Source organism: Rutilus rutilus, assembly GCF_951802725.1.
Source record: "Rutilus rutilus genome assembly, chromosome: 25".
NCBI lineage: Eukaryota > Metazoa > Chordata > Actinopteri > Cypriniformes > Leuciscidae > Rutilus > Rutilus rutilus.
In genome coordinates this window covers 17,069,016-17,091,631 of record NC_140229.1, presented here as the reverse complement: position 1 = coordinate 17,091,631, position 22,616 = coordinate 17,069,016, and the positions used below count along the sequence as shown (strand labels likewise).

Here is a 22,616-nt window from a genome sequence, read left to right as displayed (position 1 = left end):
CACACAACTGTTTTCAACATTGATAATAATAATGAATGTTTCTTGAGCATCAAATCATCATATTAGAATGATTTCTGAAGGATCATGTGACACTGAAGACTGGAGTAATGATGCTGAAGATTCAGCTTTGATCACAGGAATAAAATTACAGTTTAAAATATATTAAAATAGAAAACAGTCATTTTAAATTGTCATAATATTTCACAATATTACAGTTTTTTTTATTGTTTATCAAATAAATGCAGCCTTGGTGAGCAGAAAATACTTCTTTTAAAAACATTAAAAATCTTACTGACCCCAAACTTTTGAACGGTAGTGTACATTTATACATTTATATTTCTAATTTAATTGAATCCAATCACTCTAAACCAAAGGTTCTGTTTTCAGTTATTCAGTCTGTTGTTAATCCTTCTGTTAACACATTGTCTGTTGCCTCTGATGCTCTATGTGAAGGATTTGTGAGATTTTTTTATTTACAAAATTTATGAAATATCATGTTAAAAAAAATATTTGCTTTCTTGGCATGTTCATATAAGTGTTGGCTGTATTATATTAAAAGGACTATTTGTTATTTTTTTCCTTAAATATTGAAATAACTAAGAGATTTTTGTCCCGAATATGCAGTTTGTCAGAGGTCATTCAGTGTAAAGGGTTAGTTCACCCAAAAATGAAAATTCTGTCAGTAATCACTCACCCTCATGTTGTTCCAACCCTGTAAGACCTTCGTTCATCTTCGGGAACACAAATTAAGATATTTTTGATTAAATCTGAGTGCTGTCTCACTCCTCCATAGGCTTCTAAGACATTATAACTTGCTGGCCCAGAAAATGTATTAAAGACATCGTTAATATAGTCCAAGTGACTCCAGTGGCTCAATCTTAAGTTTATAAAGCGACGACAATACTTTTTGTGCGAAAAAACAAACAAAAATAACGACTTTATTCCACTATTCATTTCCTTCTTTCTGGGCCTCGAGTTTTTTCACGTAGTAAAACTATGCAGCGCTTCTGTGTTGTACGTCACACGCATCACACACATGACCAGCTTTGGCCAATTGTGAGCCTACGTGTGACGTACAACACAGATGCGCTGCGCAGTTTTACTACATGAAAAAACTTGAGGCCCAGAGAGAAGGAAATGAATAGTGGAATAAAGTCGTTATTTTTGGGGGGTTTTTGCGCACAAAAAGTATTCTCGTCGCTTTATAAACTTAAGATTGAGCCACTGGAGTCACTTGGACTATATTAACGATGTCTTTAATACATTTTCTGGGCCAGCAAGTTATAATGCCTTAGAAGCCTATGGAGGAGTGATCCAGCCCTCAGATTTAATCAAAAATATCTTAATTTGTGTTACCGAAGATGAACGAAGGTCTTACGGGGTTGGAACAACATGAGGGTGAGTAATTACTGACAGAATTTTCTTTTTTGGGTGAACTAACCCTTTAAGACTTAGCTTCAACAAGTGCCTCCAAACGGGGTCTGTTCCAGCCAATCTTAAAGTGTCTACAGTCACTCCTCTGCTCAAGAAGCCTTAACTAGATCTTTCGGTTAAAAATAAAATAAAAAAAAATAAAAAAAAAATATCGGCCTATTTCTGTTTTATCTTTCTAAGCTGTTGGAGAAAATTGTGGAGGAGGAGAAATTACCCACCTTTACTAAAAAAAATTCTGTCAGACAAGTATGACTGAAACCATTTCAGAACAGTAGCTTTTAGACCCAACCAAGACTCTAGTCTAGATCTAAAAGCTGTTCTGAAATGGTTTCAGTCATACCTGTCTGACAGAAAGTTTTTAGTAAAGATGGGTAATTTCTCCTTCTCCATGGCACATCTGACTTGTGGCCTTCCACAGGGCTCTATTTTGGCTCCCTCTCTATTTTCTCTCTACATGCTACCTCTGGGCTCTATTCTAAGGAAACATGGTGTGTCCTTTCATATTTATGCAGATGGCACTCAAATTTATATACCAATCAAAAGAAACAACCCTGTAGCGATTACATCTCTTCTGCGATGCTTAGATGAGGTTAACCCTTTCACATGTAAGTTTAAAATATTCTGGCTCAGCTGACCCCCCAGCGTGAGTTTTTCAAGGCGACCGTTATTTAGAATGTGTCACTTTATGGTTTCCATGGTGACGCGTCATTGCTTGTCACGTGACACACCGCAGCAACAACAGAGCTGAATGAATGATGATCTGCTTTTATGTCATTTTTCCTTTTTTATTCAAAATATTCACAAATTTGTTAGATATGGCATGAAATATCTGATATTCCGATTGTCAAATATATGCAAGTGGAAGTGTTTTGTTGTTTAAACACCTTTATAACGTACAGTTGAACTGTATGCGCGATGGGCGCCGCCATCTTAGTTTGTGCCGCAGACGCAGTTCAGAGAATCGGATCTGTTGGATTTACAACACGTAAATTCATCCACTTCTCCCGAAATACATGAAAGTAAGTGGCTGGTGAACTGGGAGGAGAATAGAGTAAACTTTAAAGTTACTTACACAATGTGTATCTGATATGAATAAAACGTGTCTAATTATAATGGAAAGGATTATTATTGCCTCTTCCTTTGACATCGGTGTGTATTTTACAAACTCTAAATGTATTGTATTTTTAGAACTTATATGTCTGAAACCTAAAATAAACATTATGTGGTTTAAAACACTGAAAAGTTGCAATATATGACAGCTCTGAGCGCACCTGTCTCTGGCTCAGCGCCAGCCCGCGCGCGAATCATATTTGAATTTAGCAGTTGATCACGTCATGCACTGACCGTTCTAATCACACCAGTGTGATCGTACGCTCCAGGGACCAGCCTAGACTGATCACACCGGTGTGATCGTACGCTCCAGGGACCAGCCTAGACTGATCACACCGGTGTGATCGTACGTGCGGGGTTAAATCATGGCTAGCCCAAAATTTCCTCTTCCTAAATGAAAACAAGACTGAGGTCATTGTTTTCGGCCCAAATGAAAATTCTCAGTGTATAAGTCCTGATTTAGAGATTCTGTCCATTTTTAAATCCTCAAGGATGCGGAATTTAGGTGTTCTTGTTGACCAGCCTTTAAAATTTGACAAACATATTTCCTCGGTAATCAGTTCTAGCTTCTATCAACTTCGTCTATTGTCTTAAATCAAAGGCTTTCTCACTCTGAAAACTCTGGAAATGGCTGTTCATGCGTTTGTTACATCTCGGCTAGATTACTGCAATTCTTTATATTGCGGTGTATTCAAGTCTCAAATTGCTCGTCTTCCGCTTGTACAAAACGCTGCGGCCAGACTTCTTCAAGTGTCGTAAATATGATCACATCTCTCCTATTCTCATATCTCTACACTGGCTGCCAGTTCACCAGAGAATAGATTTAAAAATTCTACTGTTTGTTTTTAAATCTCTACATAACTTAGCTCCTGCCCATCTCTCTGAACTTCTTCATCCCTACACTCAGTCCAGAAGCCTAAGAACCTGTGACCGGGCTCTGCTGGTAGTCCCTTGCTCTAGACTCAAGCGTAGAGGGGAGCGTGCATTTGCGGTGGCAGGACCACGACTCTGAAACGCCTCTAGAGATTAGAACGGCCCCTTCTCTCTCTGCTTTCAAGTCTTTTATAAAAACCTACCTGTTTTCTTTAGTATATTGATTATTTTCTTCGGTTGGTTTTACTAATTTATATTTGAGTCTGATACTGTTTTGCTACTCCTGTTTTATGGTTACTCTTAGCTATGTTGCTCTTATTTTTTGTTTTATTTTTTGTTATGCATGTTATATCTTCTTTTAATCTTGTTGTTCTGTAAAGCACTTTGGTCAGCCTAGTGGCTGTTGTAAATGTGCTATATAAATAACATTGAACTTGAACTATACCTTCTTCCTCCTTAAAGGTAATAATGGCTGCTTGTTCTGATGGAATTGTGATAACTTCCTCTACTGGACCACCCCATTTCTCAAAATACAGCTCCAGCAGCATCTTGTTGTTGTTGGCCTCAGCTGGAAGATTCTCCACCCGCACACATGTGCTTCTCTCCAGTGCACAGGCCCTCAGATTACTCTTCTTGAACCTTTCATGTGTCCTGCTGTCCTCAAGGAACTGTCCTGCATCTGTCAGAAATTATATTTTACAGAATGTCCCAGACACATTTAATCAAAATTATGCAACTGTATGTACAAACAAAGTATTAAAGGTGTTATATAATGATGGGAAAGAGTTTTTTTTTCTGTGAACCAGTTCATTTGTGCAAATTGTTTAATTTTGAACGGTTAAAAATAACGGTTAAAAAAACTCTCTCTCTCTCTATCTCTCTATCTCTCTATCTATCTATCTATCTATATATATATATAGTGTGCAATCTGTCTTGCCTATAAATGTATTTCTATAATAAAAAGCGTTTATATCTTACCTTTCAAGTAACGTGGAAGCAAAATGACTAAACATAAAAAAATAAACTTTTACAACCTGTTATCTTTGCAAGCACAGTCTATTTAGTTTAATCAGTCTTTTTATTATATAATTCACATCAAACAGACAATATAGTTCTTATTTAAAGTGATTTATTCAGATTGAAAAATGATTGCACAACCACCAAATAGGTGGCGAAGTATGTAAATCGGCATTAATGGATAAGCCTTTAGCAAATCCCGCCTTGATTGTCAAAAGGTTATACTGCTGTTGTATCGCATTATGCAAATTTGTTACATTGTTACGTATGAATGTTACAGAAGTAAGACTGGAACGACGACTCGTTTTGGCAGTTCAGGATCGATTCTTTCTTTTGGGAGACAATAACTTTATTTATCATGCACTTTGATCTTTACAATTTTGCAGACCTTTTACATTCACAAAAAGCAATATTACTCACAACATAAAAGGTGATATTTGAAACATAATAGGGGCAACTTTAACCAATGAAAAATAAAATTGCAGTCTGTGTGTTTCTCGTAACTTTCTCGGAGAGACTAATAACTTTTGTGTAATGAATTCATCAAGCGCACCATCGCACAGAGAAAAGGTTGTACTTTAAAATAAGTATAATTACATATTAATGAGCATGTTAAAATGTTTTAAGTATGCGTATGTGTCAGTGTAAACACCTTGCTTAGCCCAGTTATCATTTGCTCATGGAAAGCAGATAAGAAAAAGTATGTGCATTTCTCATCGCATTTGGAGGGAGGGGTGTGGTAATGGAGGGTGGGCACCCAGTGGCAGAAACATAAATCTCTGCCTATGGTTGGAGTAACTGCGAAATAAGACCATTTCACACTGCACCGACAGATGGCAACAAACACAAATCAATGCAGTGGTACGGGCTTGTTTTTATAATCAGTGTCTCCTAGTAAAAACTAAACCTTTCTAATCAAATGTAGATTTCGAAAGAGTTATTCGTACTTTCGTTCTATCGAGTCTCGTTTTGTAACTCCCTCTATTTGTGGCATCTCTGCCGCATCCCTGGCCTGTTTACTATCAGTGCAAAATGCTGCGGTGAGGCTCTTAAAGAGAATCAAGAAATATGAATCCATTACTCCGATTTAAGCTAATTTGCACTGGCAATTCATCTTAGAGTCAAATACAAGATTTTAATGTTTGTATAAAAATCTCTAAATAATCAGGCCCCCCTGTACCTTGCAAATCGTTTGATTCCTTATAATCCCCTAGAGCATTGCATTCAGAAAAATAAAAAACTTCTTGTCGTACCTAGGACTAAACGCCTTCATAAAGGTGATCGCACTTTGGGGTATTATGGGACTGAGATTATGGAATGAGCTGCCTCTATCTATTAGATCTGCTAAATCTATATCAGTATTCAGGAACTTGTTCAAGGCGCATTTATCATTGACCGCTTATAACAGGTAATCTCAGTGTGGTATATGTGGTGTCTGTGGTGTGAGAGTTGTTAATATGTCCGTTTTATATTTTGTCTTTTATTATTTTTACTTTCATGTTAAGCACTTTGGGCAACCTCGGTTGTACTTAGCATTGCTATATCAATAAACAAAAGAAAGAAAGAATTAAACATGTTGAATCGCTGTTTTTCGGGTCATGGAATGTCTGAGAAGTGACACACTGTAATCTGGTGATTATCCATGTTTGTCAACGTCTGTTAGTGCAGTGTAAATTGCCCTTAAGAAAGGTTGGCAAAAATCAACATGATTAGGCATCATAGGATGTATTTGCTCATTTCGATATGCCGTGGCTGTCAGGCACGTAAGAAAGTGAGTTTTGATTAAGTCTGTAAATCAATGTTGACAAACGGCAGCAACTCTTTCAATGATTCAGTCTGATTTGGTGAACTGGTTCATTGTGTGTACTAAAAAGAACCAGTTCAAAAGAATGATTTGTTCAATAACCGGACACAACTAATTAAAATTAAAATGTTATTTTTCCTAACTTCCAGATCTAAGAACTCATTCCCTAGTTCAAAAAGAGTCTGATGTATACATCTATAGAGATAAATCAAGATTAAGCTAAATTAAGTTTTTAATGACCAAGTATTTTTTTTAAATTATATGACATCTTTTATGCATGTACTGTACATACGTTCGAAAAAAGTAGTAATAAAAAAAAAAAAAAAAAAAATTATTATTATTATTATTATTATGTGAAAATGTAAATGTTATTATATAAATAATAAATGTAAATATATTTTTATATGAGTAGAACAACTTACCACTGGGATTTTTAAAGGTCACAACTGCTTTTCCTAATTCTGGTATTAATTCCATGCCAAAGTCATTTTCAGAAAGACTTGTAATGTTCTCCACCAAAAGAGTCACAACATCTGAATTAAAATCATCTTGAAGGTTCTCCAAGACCACAGCACTTGACTCTTGAGGCTTCTTCACATCCAACTTGAATTGCAGGACACCTCGATCTTCAGGAAAATTAAAAGTGACTTGTTTAGGTCCCCCTACAATTAACATGATCATGATCTTGATCATTTTATACTGATTAGGTAACTACAGAATTCATGTCTTTACAATTGAATGTGAACATGTTTTATGTACATTAGCCAGAGGTGGACAGTAACAAAGTACATTTACTTGAGTACTGTACTTAAGTACATTTTTTAAGTATCTGTACTTTACTTGAGTAATATTTTTTCTGGAAACTTTTTACTTTAACTTCACTACATTTGAAAGAGAAATATCATACTTTTTACTCCACTACATTTCTGTCAAGGTCCTTGAGTAGAAAGTAATGTCAGTCAGGGGATGATTTTTTTTTTCATCTCTAAAACATGATTGGGTTTTTGTAGGTGACAGACATTCAGACAGCCTATCAGTGATCACTCTTGTAGGGTCACATGTTGTGGAGTTCAGCGATTTTCCATCATGTTCTTTGAACACTAATCAACTGGTGGCAAAAATGTACAAAGACAAATCCCCGGCGCAGTACGCACATAATTGGCAAATAGGTCTTTCTGTTTGTTAAAGCAGTTTTGCTGTTGGGCAGTTATACAGCTATGGTTGTGGAGCTGGGTTTTAAACCAGGTTGGATTTTTATAGAAACACTTGATTCAAATGTGCATAGATGACACATAAATGTGTACTTCTTTTGTTGGGGTGGTAGGAGTGTTAAATAAATTTAAAAAAGATGATTATGGCTGTCTTTTTTTGTCAATTCAGTTTAATTTCTATAGGTTTTATCACATTCTAAAAGCTCTTAAATTCCACAGATACTACTAACTGATAGGTGTATTCTCTAGGTTGCTTCAGAGGAATAAAGTACTGTAAGTATTACATACAACAATGCAACAATAATAAAACATTGCATTGACATTTACTTTTGATACTCAAGTACTTTTAAAAACGAGTACTTCTGTACCTTTACTTAAGTAAAAATCGGTCTTTACAACTTTAACGTAGTAACATTTGACAAGTAGTATCTGTACTTTCACTCAAGTAAGGAAGTTGTGTACTTTGTCCACCTCTGACATTAGCTATAAAAATAAGATAACCTAACCAATAAAAAAAGATCACATTTACATATTTCCAGATGACTACTTACTTGGTTCCTGATATCCACTTGCCTGCTCCATCTGAAACCACACGAATGTAAAACATTAAAATAGAGAACATGCTAAACAAGTAGGGCAAGCAATTTGTTCTTTTTTAATCTCCGCCCTTTTGAGACATTACAGAAAAATGACAACCATCTTCCTATAGAGAAACACTAAATGTGTCTACATCTCAACCATAAAACAGTAATATTTTAATGACTAATGTTCTAATAGGCCATAGCAGTGACTTGAAATAATCTAAAGGGTTTGGTTTGCACTTGCCAATTGTCCATGGTTTGTTTGGAAAAGCACTGTTGTTCCTAATTTGGCATTTTAAAATATGTCAACTCACTCTTTGTCCATTGCTGTCTGCCTGTTTCTCTGCATCACTGGATTTGAACTCTTTCAACTTGATTTGATGACTGTCAGTGGTATTAATCTGTTTTGCCCGGGAGAGCACGTCATCTTGGCCTTAAATGCAAACAATCAAGCTTAGTCAGATACACCACAACACATTTTTCTCTTGTTTATGGAAGGAGTTAAAGACTCCCTATATAAGCAACTATACAGCAAAATAAGATTTTGTACAAATTAGGTAACTACATGAGTCTGACTGATGTATTTACACCTGAAAAGAAGTAAATACATGGGCAATAACAGTAAGATAACCTAAACCAATAAAGCTGGAGACAAAGTTCAGATGACTGACTTACTTGGTTTCTGATTCCCACATGCCTGCTCCGTCTGTACACAAACATAAAGCATTTATGACTACATAAATGGAGAACACTACTAAACAACAATATAGAGAGAAATGACAACCATCTTTCTAAAGAAACTGTAAAACATGTCTGTACCACAAAATAAGTTTCAGAATTTTATGATAGACCATATTGTTCATAAATTTACTTGATGCAGTCTAAAGGGATTTGTAGAACTATAACTGATCATTTTGTAACGTCTAATTACACTCACCTTTTGTCCGGTGCTGTCTGCTTGTTTCTCTGCATCACTGGGTTTGTACACTTTCAACTTGATTTTCTGATTACCAATAGTAATAATGTGTTCTTCCTGAAGGAGTACGGCATCTCGGACTTAAACACAAACAATCACACTTAGTCAGATCACATCACAATACAACATTTTTCTCTCACATGGAAGATGTTGTTGTTGTTGTTGTGCCTAATATGGTTCTCACATTTCCTTCCTTCTTTTTAATTGAGTTTAGTTTTAATAGTTTTATTAGCCTATGATAACATCTTAACAGTTCGATTACATTTATTACATTAAAATATTATAAATATATGTAAAAACGTTTGTTAACATGTTATGCTTTTGTGTTTAGCACTTACTGTCAGATGATTTGAACAGAATCGTAGCAGACTTGCTCTCGCCATTATATTGCACGACGCAGTCTCCTCCCTGAGATTTCTTCTTACTCTGAAAGTGAATTTGAAGTTTATTTTTCACACTTTTAGCGTGTTCAGTTCCCCAGTCTCCCTCGACAGTGAGGGGATATTCGTCCATCGGCATCGTGATCGTTCTGGTTTATGAGGAAATTACTCAGTCAATGTTAATAGTTGAAACACGCCCTCCTGCTTATTTTCACTTTTGTTTCTGGGATACTGTGAAACTGATGGGGCGTTTACTACACCGTGTGGATTCGTGTGAAATGGGATCGTTTTGACAACGTTGTCATACTACAGGCTACGCAGTGAAAAACGCAAAGGAAAACCCTCCGTTTTTAGTAGCCTACATCTTTGACGTGTAAAAGTACCCTGGGTGTTCGTGGCCTTTTTAACGAAGGCAACTAGGCTATTTATGCGATTGTTTAAGTATAACTGACGACGGGCTAGATGTTTAATCAATCAGATTAAGACGTGCGAGCTGTTTTACATGAGATTTATTATTAATTCTGAAGTTGAACAGAGCCACATATACCACAAGAGGGAGTGCACACTAATGCCGTTCGGAATCGGGATATTGAATATGATTTTAATATTTCTTTCTCAAATGTGTCACTTTGGTTTTCAGTGACATTGCATAGGTTGGAATTTTTACATTAAACAGAAGTTCTGATATAATTTATCTTTGTTTAATTTTGCATAACAAAAAACAGCTGTTTTAATAGACATCCACTGCGGGTGTGTGCGTTTGTATGGGAGAGGGAGCGGGAGAAAGAGGGCGTGCTTTCCATAATAAAACATAATTTCGAGAGGGGAAAGCGTAGTTTGCCATTTTTTTAAATCCTAGCCTATAACTTTTAAATGCGCACTTGTGCAGCGCAGCACACTGCGATTCCATGTTGCTTTTGAGCACATCATTCTGCACCCGCGATGCGCATACGCATTTGTGCGCTCTGTTTTGAAGCGTTTCATATTATCATGGTTTTGCGCACTGAAAGATTATTAAAAGCCTATATTTTTTTTTATACCTAGCCTGCTCAATACATTTAAAATAAGCATAATTTAATTGTACATTATTTCTTTGTAGTGTAGGCTATATAAATATATACACTTCTGAATTCTTGACATTAATAAATATAATATATTTGTATCTGCCAATATCTGCTTTTCCCCAGTAACTGTTTTGTTTGCAATAAATGTACACCTTATGCCAAATATAATTGCAAAATAAAACAGAATTGTTGTGCAACTCAAAATGTTAACTGTAGGCTACTGTTATTAGTCTATGCACATTATATCATTAGTAACATTAAATATAACACAATAAACCATCATATAGTATATCAGTAGGAGTTTCCTTAAGTCTTTCTAAAAGTTTTCTACAGGCCGGTTTACTACAACAGTAGAAAAAAAAATCTGAAATTATGGTTTATAGTTTTGGTGTGCCACCCCAAGATTTTAAGTGGCCCCATCTGGCCACCCCTATAAAAAAATTCTGGAGGCGCCACTGCATATAGGCTACGGTCTTTCTGGGTTTTGATATTTTGTAAAGCTGTTGTAAGGACATTTGAAATTACTGAAATAACTTGGAGAAGTGATATGGAACTAAAATGAAAGACGTAGAGGCAGGTGTCTTAATATGTAAATGTTTTTAGATTGTAAAAATGATTTTAAATGATTTTATGAAGTGTTAGAGTTTTCTGTGTTATTTGTCTGTACCTATGTGTTTGTATTATTTTTTATATGCTGCTGCCTGTCTTGGCCAGGTCACCCTTGCAAAAGAGGCTCTCAATCTCAATGGGATTCTCCTGGTTAAATAAAGGTTTAAAAAAAAAAAAAAAAAAAAAAACCTGTCAGACCTGCCCGGAACTATACTTCTATGCATTTTCTGGAAAATAATTGCACACCTCATAATGTTCATCAACCAATTAAAATCAAGCATTTAACTGCCCAATAGTATGCAATGCCTATAAACAAGGCAGCTAAATAGTGTGCATTTGTAGTGTTTGTGCAATGACTTAAAATAATGCTTATTTATCAGTTTCCAGCAGTGAATTGTAATCAGAATACTTTAATTGGTTAATTTTGTGGCATGAGGCCTTTGGGCTATAAGAGTACCATACAACCAACAGATGGCAGTATAACCTTTTCCTGACTGTCTGATAACACTGAAGTCACTGATTCATACAGATGACAAAAATCAACAACCACCACCACAAAAAAAAAAAAAAAAAATCTGCATGGCCATCCCAGTCCCCTGACCTGAAACATATTGAAAACTTAAAGGGGTCATATAATGCCATTTTTGTACAAGCTAATATGATTCTTTAGGGTCTAAATTAAACGTTTGTATATACTTTAATTAAAAATTCTCATTAGTATTGTAAGAAAACACTCTTTTTACCTGGTCAAAAACAGCTCTGTTTTCAGCACGCCGTTTAAGTGCATGCATCTTTAAATGATAATGAGCTTTGCTCACCCCGCCCCTCTGTTCTGTGCGTACTGCATACACAGTTTTAATAACACAATAACCATAATGCGCTGTTCATTATAAACGTGGGATTATGAATTATATTGAGAACGTCGTACATAGAAAACATGCCGTAATGTACCCTGAGTGTAAACCTTAGCCGCATTCATCGTGAAGCGTGCAAGCGATTTGCAAAGATTAATATAAATATTAATATAAAGGTTAATAAAACGTTACATTCACTTCAGTTATTCTGGAGGTGCAGCAGGAACATGAATAGTTGGTACCAATCCTTTTTTCAGGAGCAGCTTCTTAGCAAAACCAGCTTTATAACATTACAGACCCTCGTTTGTAAGGCAGTCTGGTGAAATGATTCGCGCAAACATGAAAGCATTGCTGTTGATCGTGGGGAATATTCCCTTCGAAAGCAAATTCAGCCACTGTGACTTCAGCGGTTCGGATTTAGGAACATCAAAATGACTGCTGTGTTCCTTATTACATCCAAGAACAGAACACCACAATCGCTTAGACGCCATTCTGCTCATAGACAGTGCTCCAGTATCAACAATGACCGCGGACAGCTCGCTCATGAGTGAGGGCGGGTCTGTGTTGAAACGCTGCTGTCAACCAACAATCATGGGAACGGCTTGATTTGAGAGAGGGGAAAACATATAAGAAGATAAAAATAAAAAAACTGGATGGATTTGTATCATTTTATGATGGTTGTGTACAGGCACTGCCAACACACATTTCAGTACAATCAACTTGTAAAAGTGCATGTACCATTATGACCCCTTTAAGAGGAAAGCATATCAACATGCATGGACTTAGACAGAGGATCTGGATCTGGACACTGTGGACAGATGGAGTAGTGCTCTAACTTTTCTGGGCCGGCAGATGAAATTACCTAGGAACCTATTAAGGAGTGAGCCAGCTCTCAGATTTCATTAAAATGTCTTAATTTGTGTTCTGAAGATCAGTAAGTCTTACGGGGTTGGAACAACATGAGGGTGAGTAATTCATTTTTGGGTGAACTAACCCTTTAAGCCTCAATTTAGTCATTAAGTAGCTCTAGTCTTCCTCCAGGAAGTCAGCTTATTAAACTCTGGACTAGACTAAGTTGAGAACTATTTAAACCCATGACAGAGAAAGCTGATTTCTGGGGACTAAGCCCTTTTTGGTCCGTTTTCTCTATTTTTACATTTGGGCTTATAAACCATATGTAATGGAGATGGAACACCATGTGTTTGGTATCTATGGATTCAGAGGACCCTAAGCTAACATAAGCATGCATGTAATGTGTTTATAAAGGAAGTATGAGTGAAAGATGTACAATAAACCTGAGAATTCCAAAAACGAAAATTAGATTTTTGTCATTTATTACTGAAAAATCACACCTCACACAACAATAGTGAACAGTTTTTGAACAAAAAAATATTTTTCAAACCCTTTGCTTGACAGATATTTGTAATTGTTCAGTCAAATGTGTAAAGAACAATGAAATAATGAACTTTTTTTACAAACAGTCCCAGGCGTTTTTTCTTAGGCATGCCAGTGAGTAAAGCAAGGCCTCTCCAGGAAGTTGCAGAGGGCCACCTGGCATGCCCCACACTGCCAGGGGGTCTTGTTGTACACTCTGCTTCTCTTGCAGTGCTCACAGTACTTTCTGATATCTGCAGGCTTGTGTGCAGGGTTTGCTGGGTCCAAGGGGGCAATGGGCAGGGGTGTGTGATGAGTTGTCCTGTCTGCAGCCACTGTTACCTCAGTTGTCACCCCGGCAAGTTGAGCACAGAGCTCCTCCATAAAGGCTCTGTGTGTCAGCGGTGTAGTCTTTTGCTCTTTACACAGTTCTTTGTGGAGGATGTAGCTGTTGCATGTGGCTATGTCCACAAAGTGTAAGAACATAGTCTTATACCATCTATGTGCTTTGTGGTGAGCAGAGGTGTACTGGATGAGCTGATCGGACAAGTCCACACCCCCCATGTATTTGTTGTATTCCAGAATTGGAGTGGGAACTGGAATGCTCACTTTCTCCCAGGTTCCATCTCTCTTTTTTTGCCTTCTCGTGACCTTCTCAGATGTGTAGGCTTGATGGATGGTCGAGCAGATGGACACCTCTCTTGTGTCCATCCACTTGACAAAGAGCAAGTCACCATCTCGGATCCATCTGATTGTGCCTCTTTGGGAATTTTTGGAGAGGGCATTCACAGTGGATTTATGGAGTTCCTTCCTTCCCTCTCTATATGTACCGCAGGCTCTAAAGTGCAGAGACGACAGGTGTTTGAATAGCTGAGGGCTTGTATAAAAGTTATCACAATAAATGTGATAACCACTTCCCAAATACGGTTTGTACAGGAGGCCCACAACTGCGTCATAGGAAAGTCCAAAGCCAGTGGGGAACTTTGCCTTCCCCGTGTACACGGTAAAGCTAGACGTGTATCCATTTGAAGAGTCGGCCAAGATGAACAGTTTGAATCCCCACTTAGTCGGTTTGTCCTTTATGTACTGTGTCATTCCTGTTTTGGCTTTTGTTGCCACCATCCTCTCATCTATTGCCAGATTTTTTTGGGGCTGGTAAAAGGACTTGCATGCTGCCTTGATTTCTGTCATCAGAGGCTTGAGGCGAAACAGTGGGTCATGGTCTGATGTGCCCTTTTTGCTGTCATTCACAACGTCCTCAGCCGGATCACTCATGTGCACATTTGAGGAAATGAAGAGCCACCTGTCCCTTGGCATCACTTTCTTTGGAAATGGCACTGAAAAAATGTTTTTTTGCCTCCAGTAAGCTTTCACTGATCCAAGTTTTAGCAGTCCCATGAAAATAACAAGTGCAAGATATTTTAGGAAGTCTGTGGGGGTGACATCAGTCCATTTGAATTGAAGTCCTTGTGCTATCCTCTTTGTAGCTTGCTTATTTGTGTTACTGCATAATTGTCTGATGACATTATTGCTGAAAAAATGCTGGAACAAATCAAGTGGACTGTACACTTTGGATTTATCGAGTTGCACTCCTGGGGGCCTGGCAGGGGTAAACCTGGGGAGAATGGGTGCCACATCTGGATCGCTTTCGGTTTTCCAGTGTTGTTCAGGTGTTGTACGGTGTGGGGAGCGTGATCTTGAGCGGCTCAGTGTGGGCCTCTGAACACTCTGTGTAGATTGTCTGCGTGTTGAAGTTTCTCTTCTCGGTGGAAGTTGAGGTGCTGTTGCCGGTGTAGATGACGTGCTTGGGTCATTATCATTACTGAAATAAATGTAAAAGGAGAGAGCAATTACACAATGAAACTGGAAGCTTCTTTTTGTGTCAAAATTCAATGTAGAAAAAAATAACAACTCCACTAAAAACATATTTCACCTCTCATGACCTGAGCTTACAGTGAAGGGGGAGGTGGTAAGTCAGTCTATTTAAACAAATTTCACACCACTCTTGAACTGAGCTTACAGGGAAGGATAGTACACTAAAACAAACATTTCATGTCTCAATCTCTCTCTAACTAAAAATCCATTATATACACATACTCAAGATCTATGAGACAATAAATTATAATGATAAAGAGGTTATTTTAAGTTACATACCAGTCCTCAAAAGGATCTTCCCCATCCTGGTAAAATATTTCGTCATCTGTGAAAAAGCTGTCTGCTCCGGATTTCTCCTCGTCACTTTCCAGTAATTGTTCCAGAGCTTGTTCTGCCATAAATCTTTTACTGCTTGCCATCATAAAAGTCCTAAAACAATACAATAATAATGCTGTTAATAAAGTTATTCTGTCTCTCTCTCATATAGATCTCTGTGCGCTCTGTAATAGAGCTCGGGCGTAGACGTTATGGAACGGTGCATTGTGGGTAACGGCGACCATTTTAGAGGCAACGCAAAGGGCGGTTTGGAATAAGGTAATAGCGTAGCCGGCCGGTCTCCACCGGCATCGAGAAAGAGTTATGGACCATGACAAAAAAAGTTTGCTATACCGTACACTTTAAGTGGTTAAAGTGGGCCGGAACGGTCCGGAACTGCGTTCTGGCACCTCAGATAAATTAATAAATAAATAGATTCATTAATATCAATGATAGCGCGATGGGTAGGGTATTGATGGTTGGCAAACACGCTTCCCGACGTTATGTTTTCAGTCACGGCTCTCCTGTCTGATTTGAGTGCATCTACGCCGGTTCACGCATGCAGACAAAGTCCTTCCTCCCCTCCTCGCTGAACGCCAGCGATTACTAATGTGTGAAATGCACTCACAATGGTTGAGCGCGGTAAAGTTAGTTTTAGGTTCGATATTCGTCGGACATTTGTTTGCCCTTGCCAATGTTCTATAGGGTCGGCAGTCTTACAAAGATATCAATAGCAGGATTAGTTTTCACATTATGTAACCATTGTATATCTACATTAAATATTCATTCAAAATCACCTACGTGCGTTAATGCTGCATATTTATAACTGAGAATGCTTTGACGCGTTTCCACAGCGCATGATGCCTAAGGGAACGTCTGCCAATTACACCAACTGCGGTAAACCCCAGCCTATAATTTGAATTATTTTAAATTACTTTTAACATTTAAAAACAGACGTTTTCAAATTCCAAAGCTTGTAGAAGGTTCCTATTGGCAATACTGACATAGGCTACAGCTTTCCTGGTAGCCTCGAGTCAATTAACTTGTCTAAGAAAATGATTAATAAAAACATAAATATCAGTTGAGCCTATGTTTACTTTCTTTACTGACACAGACGAAAATGAAAAGATTATCAGTTAAAGTTCAGCTTTAGGAGGGGAAGAAATAGGGCAGGATGAGGAGAAAAAGAAAGATGAAGATGAGGAGAGAGCAGGTATTGACAAATAATCGAATGCCCACTGACATGGTTTTAAAGCTATTTCTTATCCATTTTTGGATAAAAATAATTGCACATATGTAGGTCAGAGAAATCCAAATTTTCTTGGGGGAGCATGCCCCCAAACCCTCCTAACTACCTTACATTTGAATGCCTGTATCTGTGGATGGGCTGTGGATGGTATATGGGCTGGTGTAGCAGTGCCAGGGCTGAATTTTTGTCCCAGTCCATTTTCAGCCCAGTCAATTTTAACATAGTATCGTCATCATCATATCAGTGTAGATGTAGATGGACCAAAATAAAAACATTCAAATATCAAGTAAATAAGTATTGTGATAGTTAGTGCTGTGTTAGTGAATAGTAGTGAATAGTTAGTGATAGTTAGTGAATGTTGTCCCACGGTGAGTCATTTCTCCTGTTGCACCTACACAAAATTTGAGGGTTCCCCCACCTGCCAAATCCCACTTTAACCACTGCGTATACTGACGAACTTAATAATGAAGCCAAACAACGCTACTTAAAAAAAATTGAGAATATAGGCGGAATCGATCCCTATGAACATAGAGTATGGTGTAATAATTATGAAAGTTTACCAAGCCTCAGTTTCCCTGATATTTTCTCCTACCTGGTCTGTGTGGAGTGAGCGCTTACACCTCCGATCAATTAAAAAAGTTCATTGGAGGCTCACCTGCAAGTTCACAAATGGATGGGTGCAAGATCTGCAGATCTACAAAGTAAACGCGGAAAAGACAATCGTTCTTTGCACTAAGGTAAAGGTAACGTTAACGTTAACAAAGCATCAGTGGTGACACACACACACTTGTCAGATTCTGTGAGCTATGAAGCTTGTCTTTTTGAGCTATGGAGCTATGAAATTCCGGTCACCAGGCAATCAATCGGTGCATCTCTAAAAGTTTAGCATAATGTATAATGTAGGATATACATTATAAAGTATAATGTTCAGATAGGCTATGCAACAAATTATTATAATGCTATTTCATAACAATACTCAAAATAATATAAATAATTTTACGTTTTTTTTCCTTTTTTTTTTCTTCCAACTTGCTGCGGCCCCCCTGGCGCCGCGGCCCCCACTTTGAAAACCCATGCAATAGACAATACTACAGAATCTAACTTATAGTTCACAATACAGCAATACTGAACCATTTTCCTTAAAATAACCTAAATTAAACCTAATATTATCAAATGACCAACGTTACACTTTTAATTACCTACTGCCTACTATACAGTACATCTACGTACCGTTCCTACAATGCATTGCGACGTGACGAAACGATCCCGAACTCTACTCCGCTCTGTTCGCTCTCTATCTCCTTCTCCACTCGACGCTGTTTGTACATAGCTGTCCATTACTTTGGTACCACCCCTTGCAAGGCTACAGAGTCCTCTGATTAGCTAGAATACGTCATGGTAAACTTCCTCTGTTTGGGTAAGAAAAATATTTTTCCATTGGTCGTTGCGCGTGGAATCTGCCTAACAACATCGATTTCATTGGCCTTTTTGCGCAGTGGTATTACGCAACAAGGAATGTGTATATAAACTGGATACCACTGCTTTCAGCGGAATCAGAGGAAGACGGCAAAAAAGACCGCACCCTCTCTATCATTAATAGTTTTTAAGATAATTACACATTTGTAAAAGTATGCAATTTTGGGCGGTACCATATGACTTGGCTTAAAGGGATAGTTCACCCAAAAATGAAAATTAGCCCATGATTTACTCACCCTCAAGTCATAGGTGTATATGACATTCTTCTTTCAGACGAATACAATCGGAGTTATATTAAAAAATGTCCTGGCTCTTCCAAGCTTTATAATGGCAGTGAATTGCTGTTTTGAAGTCCATAAAAGTGCTCCGGGGGGGGTTAATAAAGGCCTTCTGAAGCGAAGTGATGCGTTTGTTTGAGAAGGATATCCATATATAAAACTTTATAAAGTAAAAAAAAAAATTGCTTCCGGCCAAACGAACATACTTATTCCACTTAAGTCTAAAGCGCAACTTATGCAAATAATGCGACATACAGTACTGCTGATATTTACGCTATGCCATGACGCACTACGCTACTTCCGACGTCACAAGTTGCGCAAGTTGCGATTTAGGCACAAGTACCCTTACGAAAAAGAAGTATACTTCAAGTTAATTTTTATTAAGTATACTTAAGTAATATTCAAGTATATAATTATCTAAGTATACTTTATGTAGTAAGTATACTAATATCAATGTGTACTTGTAGTAAACTTGTAAGTATTTCAATACTGCTTGGGACTAAATTGGCCCACTTTTAGTATATAAAAGTATACGTCTAAGTGTACTATAAGTGTAAGAATAGTAAACTAAGTACACAACTAGGTTTCTCATTTGTAATGCATTTGTACTACAAGTGAACTTATAAGTATACTAGTAGTGTAGGGCTGAGCAAATATGGGCAGAACTCTTTACTGCCCTAGTACTTTATAAAGCCTTTTAAAGGTATACGTGAATTAAACATGGCACAATGGCCTTCATCATCCCAGTATGCTAATGGTGATCTAGTGCAGGGATTTCATCAATATGCTGATTGAGGACTGTTGGGACACTCCAGGCACAGGATTGTTCTGTCGGGAGAGACAGAGGCGTTTGCACCTCAATGACACATCTGTACCATTTGCTTCACAGGACATATGCTTTCAACTACATACTGTTTATTTATTAGTGTGTTCTAATATGTAACTATGCCATGTTTGGTCTCATCTGACAGCTTATAAACTGAAATGAATGGTTGTGAACTTAATAGAGATATTAAAGTATCCTAATGTACAATCTAGGTACTATTACTTAAACATACATTGAGGAGAATATGTTAATGTTCTTCTCCCCCTCTAGATCTCCGCCCCTTTTGCCTCATCTTTTGGTTTCCTGTCGGTTGGTTTTGGTGTTGGTATTCCACTCATGTTTAACAATGTTTTGCTCAGGGTATAAGAAGGAAAGGTAAAAGGCTTTAACCCTGCCACTCCCGCACACCGGTGCGTAAACTCATACTACAAGAAAGGCTTTTACGGCCTCTTCTGCACGACAGTGCATTATTTGTTACAACTGAGTTTCTATACAGTATGTTGTTCCATTCTACTGTCTGTATATTTAAACATGTAACTTAAATTACTTTGCCTGCTTTAAAGGCTTTGAGAATCTTTCCTTTTATCACTGATTATGTTGAAAGCTAAAGTGATTATAACTTTCGTTATCTAAACGTTCAGTTTAAATCCTACGTTTTCCTATCAGTTCTACGAAAGACCTTTTTACCTTTAAAGAATAAGAGGTTAAAGAATAACAACAACTTTAATGGAGTCAGATTAATTATATTGGAGCCAGTAAATTTGAATCATACACATTATCCTTCAACTGCCTTTTGTTCCGATTATTGGTTCAAAATAGCAGCGTAAGCTTGCAGCCTTACAGAAGTTTACTATTTTAATACAAGTAGTACATTTTTTAGTTTATGAAAGTACACACTGAAAGTGTACTCTCAGTAAACTACTAGTTTAGTAGTTGACACTTCAATAATACTTGTAAGTTTTCTTTAAGTGAACATAACATTATACTTATAGTTTACTATTTATATATTATTTTTGCACTTGCAGTATAGGGGGAGAGCGGGGCACAACGTAACACGGGGCTAGTTGTAACACACTTGTTTTAAATACTTCCACACATGCTAGCATGACGAAACTTGGTGTATTTACTAGTTGCCATATCAACACTATATAGAGAAAAAATTGCGCCAAAATTAATAATCAGATAATCATAGACATTTATTAAACACATGCAAAAGTAGATTTCTTAATTAAGTAAATCTTTCATCTCTATTTTTTGTGTTTATTTAAAATTAGACAAATCTGATATTATTTTAATCTCCAATATGTTATTTAACAGTTGATATAGTTCTTTATTACATGGCTTGGTTGAATTTCAATGTAGAATGCGGTCTGTTATTACTTGATAACAGACCGCTGCGAAGTATAACACACCGTTGCCATGAAAAACAGAGCGTTGCTATGGACGCAGGATTCTAACCGTAGAGACGGAACGGACTATTTTCTTTAGCGGAAGCAATACAATCGTTTTTAAATCAATAAACTCCTTTTTAAATCAATATTTTGTGTCAAATTATTGATTTATTTGGTGGGTAGCCATGTAATAAGCGGGATAATGTAGAGCGAGGCGGTTGTTATAGCGAATACATCTACATCTTGGAAAGCATCTTTTGCAGTGATTTTTGTGTGAGCATATCAGTGAACACCCCTGACCACTCTGTGAGTTTCACGTCTTTGTAAACGAAAGTTTAATGCGTTTAAGGAAGGATTGTTCCAGTGCACCTATGTGGAGGTGGGGGGGTGCTACCACAGAAATCGAAAATTCTCGGGCCAGCAGCATGTGTCCAAATTTCAATCTTAACCGTTCTATTTCATCAGAAACGATCTGAAAACAGGGCTTTAAGTGTAAAATACCGAACTTGTCCTTTAAGTATACAGTGAGGAAAATAAGTATTTGAACACCCTGCTATTTTGCAAGTTCTCCCACTTAGAAATCATGGAGGGGTCTGAAATTGTCATCGTAGGTGCATGTCCACTGTGAGAGACATAATCTAAAAAAAAAAATCCAGAAATCACAATGTATGATTTTTTAACTATTTATTTGTATGATACAGCTGCAAATAAGTTTTTGAACACCTGAGAAAATCAATGTTAATATTTGGTACAGTAGCCTTTGTTTGCAATTACAGAGGTCAAAGGTTTCCTGTAGTTTTTCACCAGGTTTGCACACACTGTAGGAGGGATTTTGGCCCACTCCTCCACACAGATCTTCTCTAGATCAGTCAGGTTTCTGGGCTGTCGCTGAGAAACACGGAGTTTGAGCTCCCTCCAAAGATTCTCTATTGGGTTTAGGTCTGGAGACTGGCTAGGCCACGCCAGAAGCTTGATATGCTTCTTACAGAGCCACTCCTTGGTTATCCTGGCTGTGTGCTTCGGGTCATTGTCATGTTGGAAGACCCAGCCTCGACCCATCTTCAATGCTCTAATTGAGATTGACAGTCATGTTTAGCTTCTTCCATTTTCTAATGATTGCTCCAACAGTGGACCTTTTTTCACCAAGCTGCTTGGCAATTTCCCCGTAGCCCTTTCCAGCCTTGTGGAAGTGTACAATTTTGTCTCTAGTGTCTTTGGACAGCTCTTTGGTCTTGGCCATGTTAGTAGTTGGATTCTTACTGATTGTATGGGGTGGACAGGTGTCTTTATGCAGCTAACGACCTCAAATAGGTGCATCTAATTTAGGATAATAAATGGAGTGGAGGTGGACATTTTAAAGGCAGACTAACAGGTCTTTGAGGGGCAGAATTCTAGCTGATAGACAGGTGTTCAAATTCTTATTTGCAGCTGTATCATACAAATAAATAGTTAAAAAATCATACATTGTGATTTCTGGATTTATTTTTTTAGATTATGTCTCTCACAGTGGACATGCACCTACGATGACAATTTCAGACCCCTCCATGATTTCCAAGTGGGAGAACTTGCAAAATAGCAGGGTGTTCAAATACTTATTTTCCTCACTGTATTTCAATCAAAATATTGAGTACAAGTACAGGCCAAACATACTTGGATATTTCTCTCAGTATAAGTCAAGTACACTTAAGTGTAATTTTAAGTATATTTAGTACATAAAATATATTTCTGAGAAGTATATAAAATGTAGACTGAAAGTATACTTTCTTATTTTTAGTTTAAAAGAAGTATACTAATAGAACACTTGAATAAACGTATTTTTCGTAAGAGTAGACTGTGTATGGCCGTTTGGCCGGAAGCTAGAATTTTGCTTTGTAACGTGTTAAATAAAAATATTTTTCTTACACAAACTCATCGTTTCA

At 37.4% G+C, this 22,616-nt stretch overlaps 2 protein-coding genes across 2 annotated transcripts in view; both read right to left on the bottom strand.

Moving 5' to 3' along the window:
- Positions 1-9,597, bottom strand: part of LOC311284813 (uncharacterized protein) — a 38,259-nt gene extending 28,662 nt beyond the window's left edge. Inside the window, exons 1-7 of the mRNA XM_084400025.1 lie at positions 9,345-9,597; positions 8,968-9,086; positions 8,706-8,736; positions 8,345-8,463; positions 8,001-8,031; positions 6,661-6,900; positions 3,863-4,096 (exon numbers count right to left, since the gene is read on the bottom strand). Of these exons, the coding sequence (XP_084256151.1) occupies positions 3,863-4,096; positions 6,661-6,900; positions 8,001-8,031; positions 8,345-8,463; positions 8,706-8,736; positions 8,968-9,086; positions 9,345-9,525 (955 nt within the window). The 5' untranslated portion in view covers positions 9,526-9,597. The remainder of the gene's footprint in view (positions 1-3,862; positions 4,097-6,660; positions 6,901-8,000; positions 8,032-8,344; positions 8,464-8,705; positions 8,737-8,967; positions 9,087-9,344) is intronic.
- Positions 9,598-12,568: 2,971 nt separating this feature from the next.
- Positions 12,569-18,103, bottom strand: LOC311285620 (piggyBac transposable element-derived protein 4-like). The gene is made up of 3 exons (XM_084401351.1): positions 17,957-18,103; positions 15,442-15,591; positions 12,569-15,109 (listed from the first exon to the last, which is right to left on the bottom strand). The coding sequence occupies exons 2-3, from the start codon at positions 15,582-15,584 to the stop codon at positions 13,411-13,413; spliced, it is 1,842 nt and encodes a 613-aa protein (XP_084257477.1). The 5' UTR covers positions 15,585-15,591; positions 17,957-18,103; the 3' UTR covers positions 12,569-13,410.
- Positions 18,104-22,616: the final 4,513 nt, after the last annotated feature.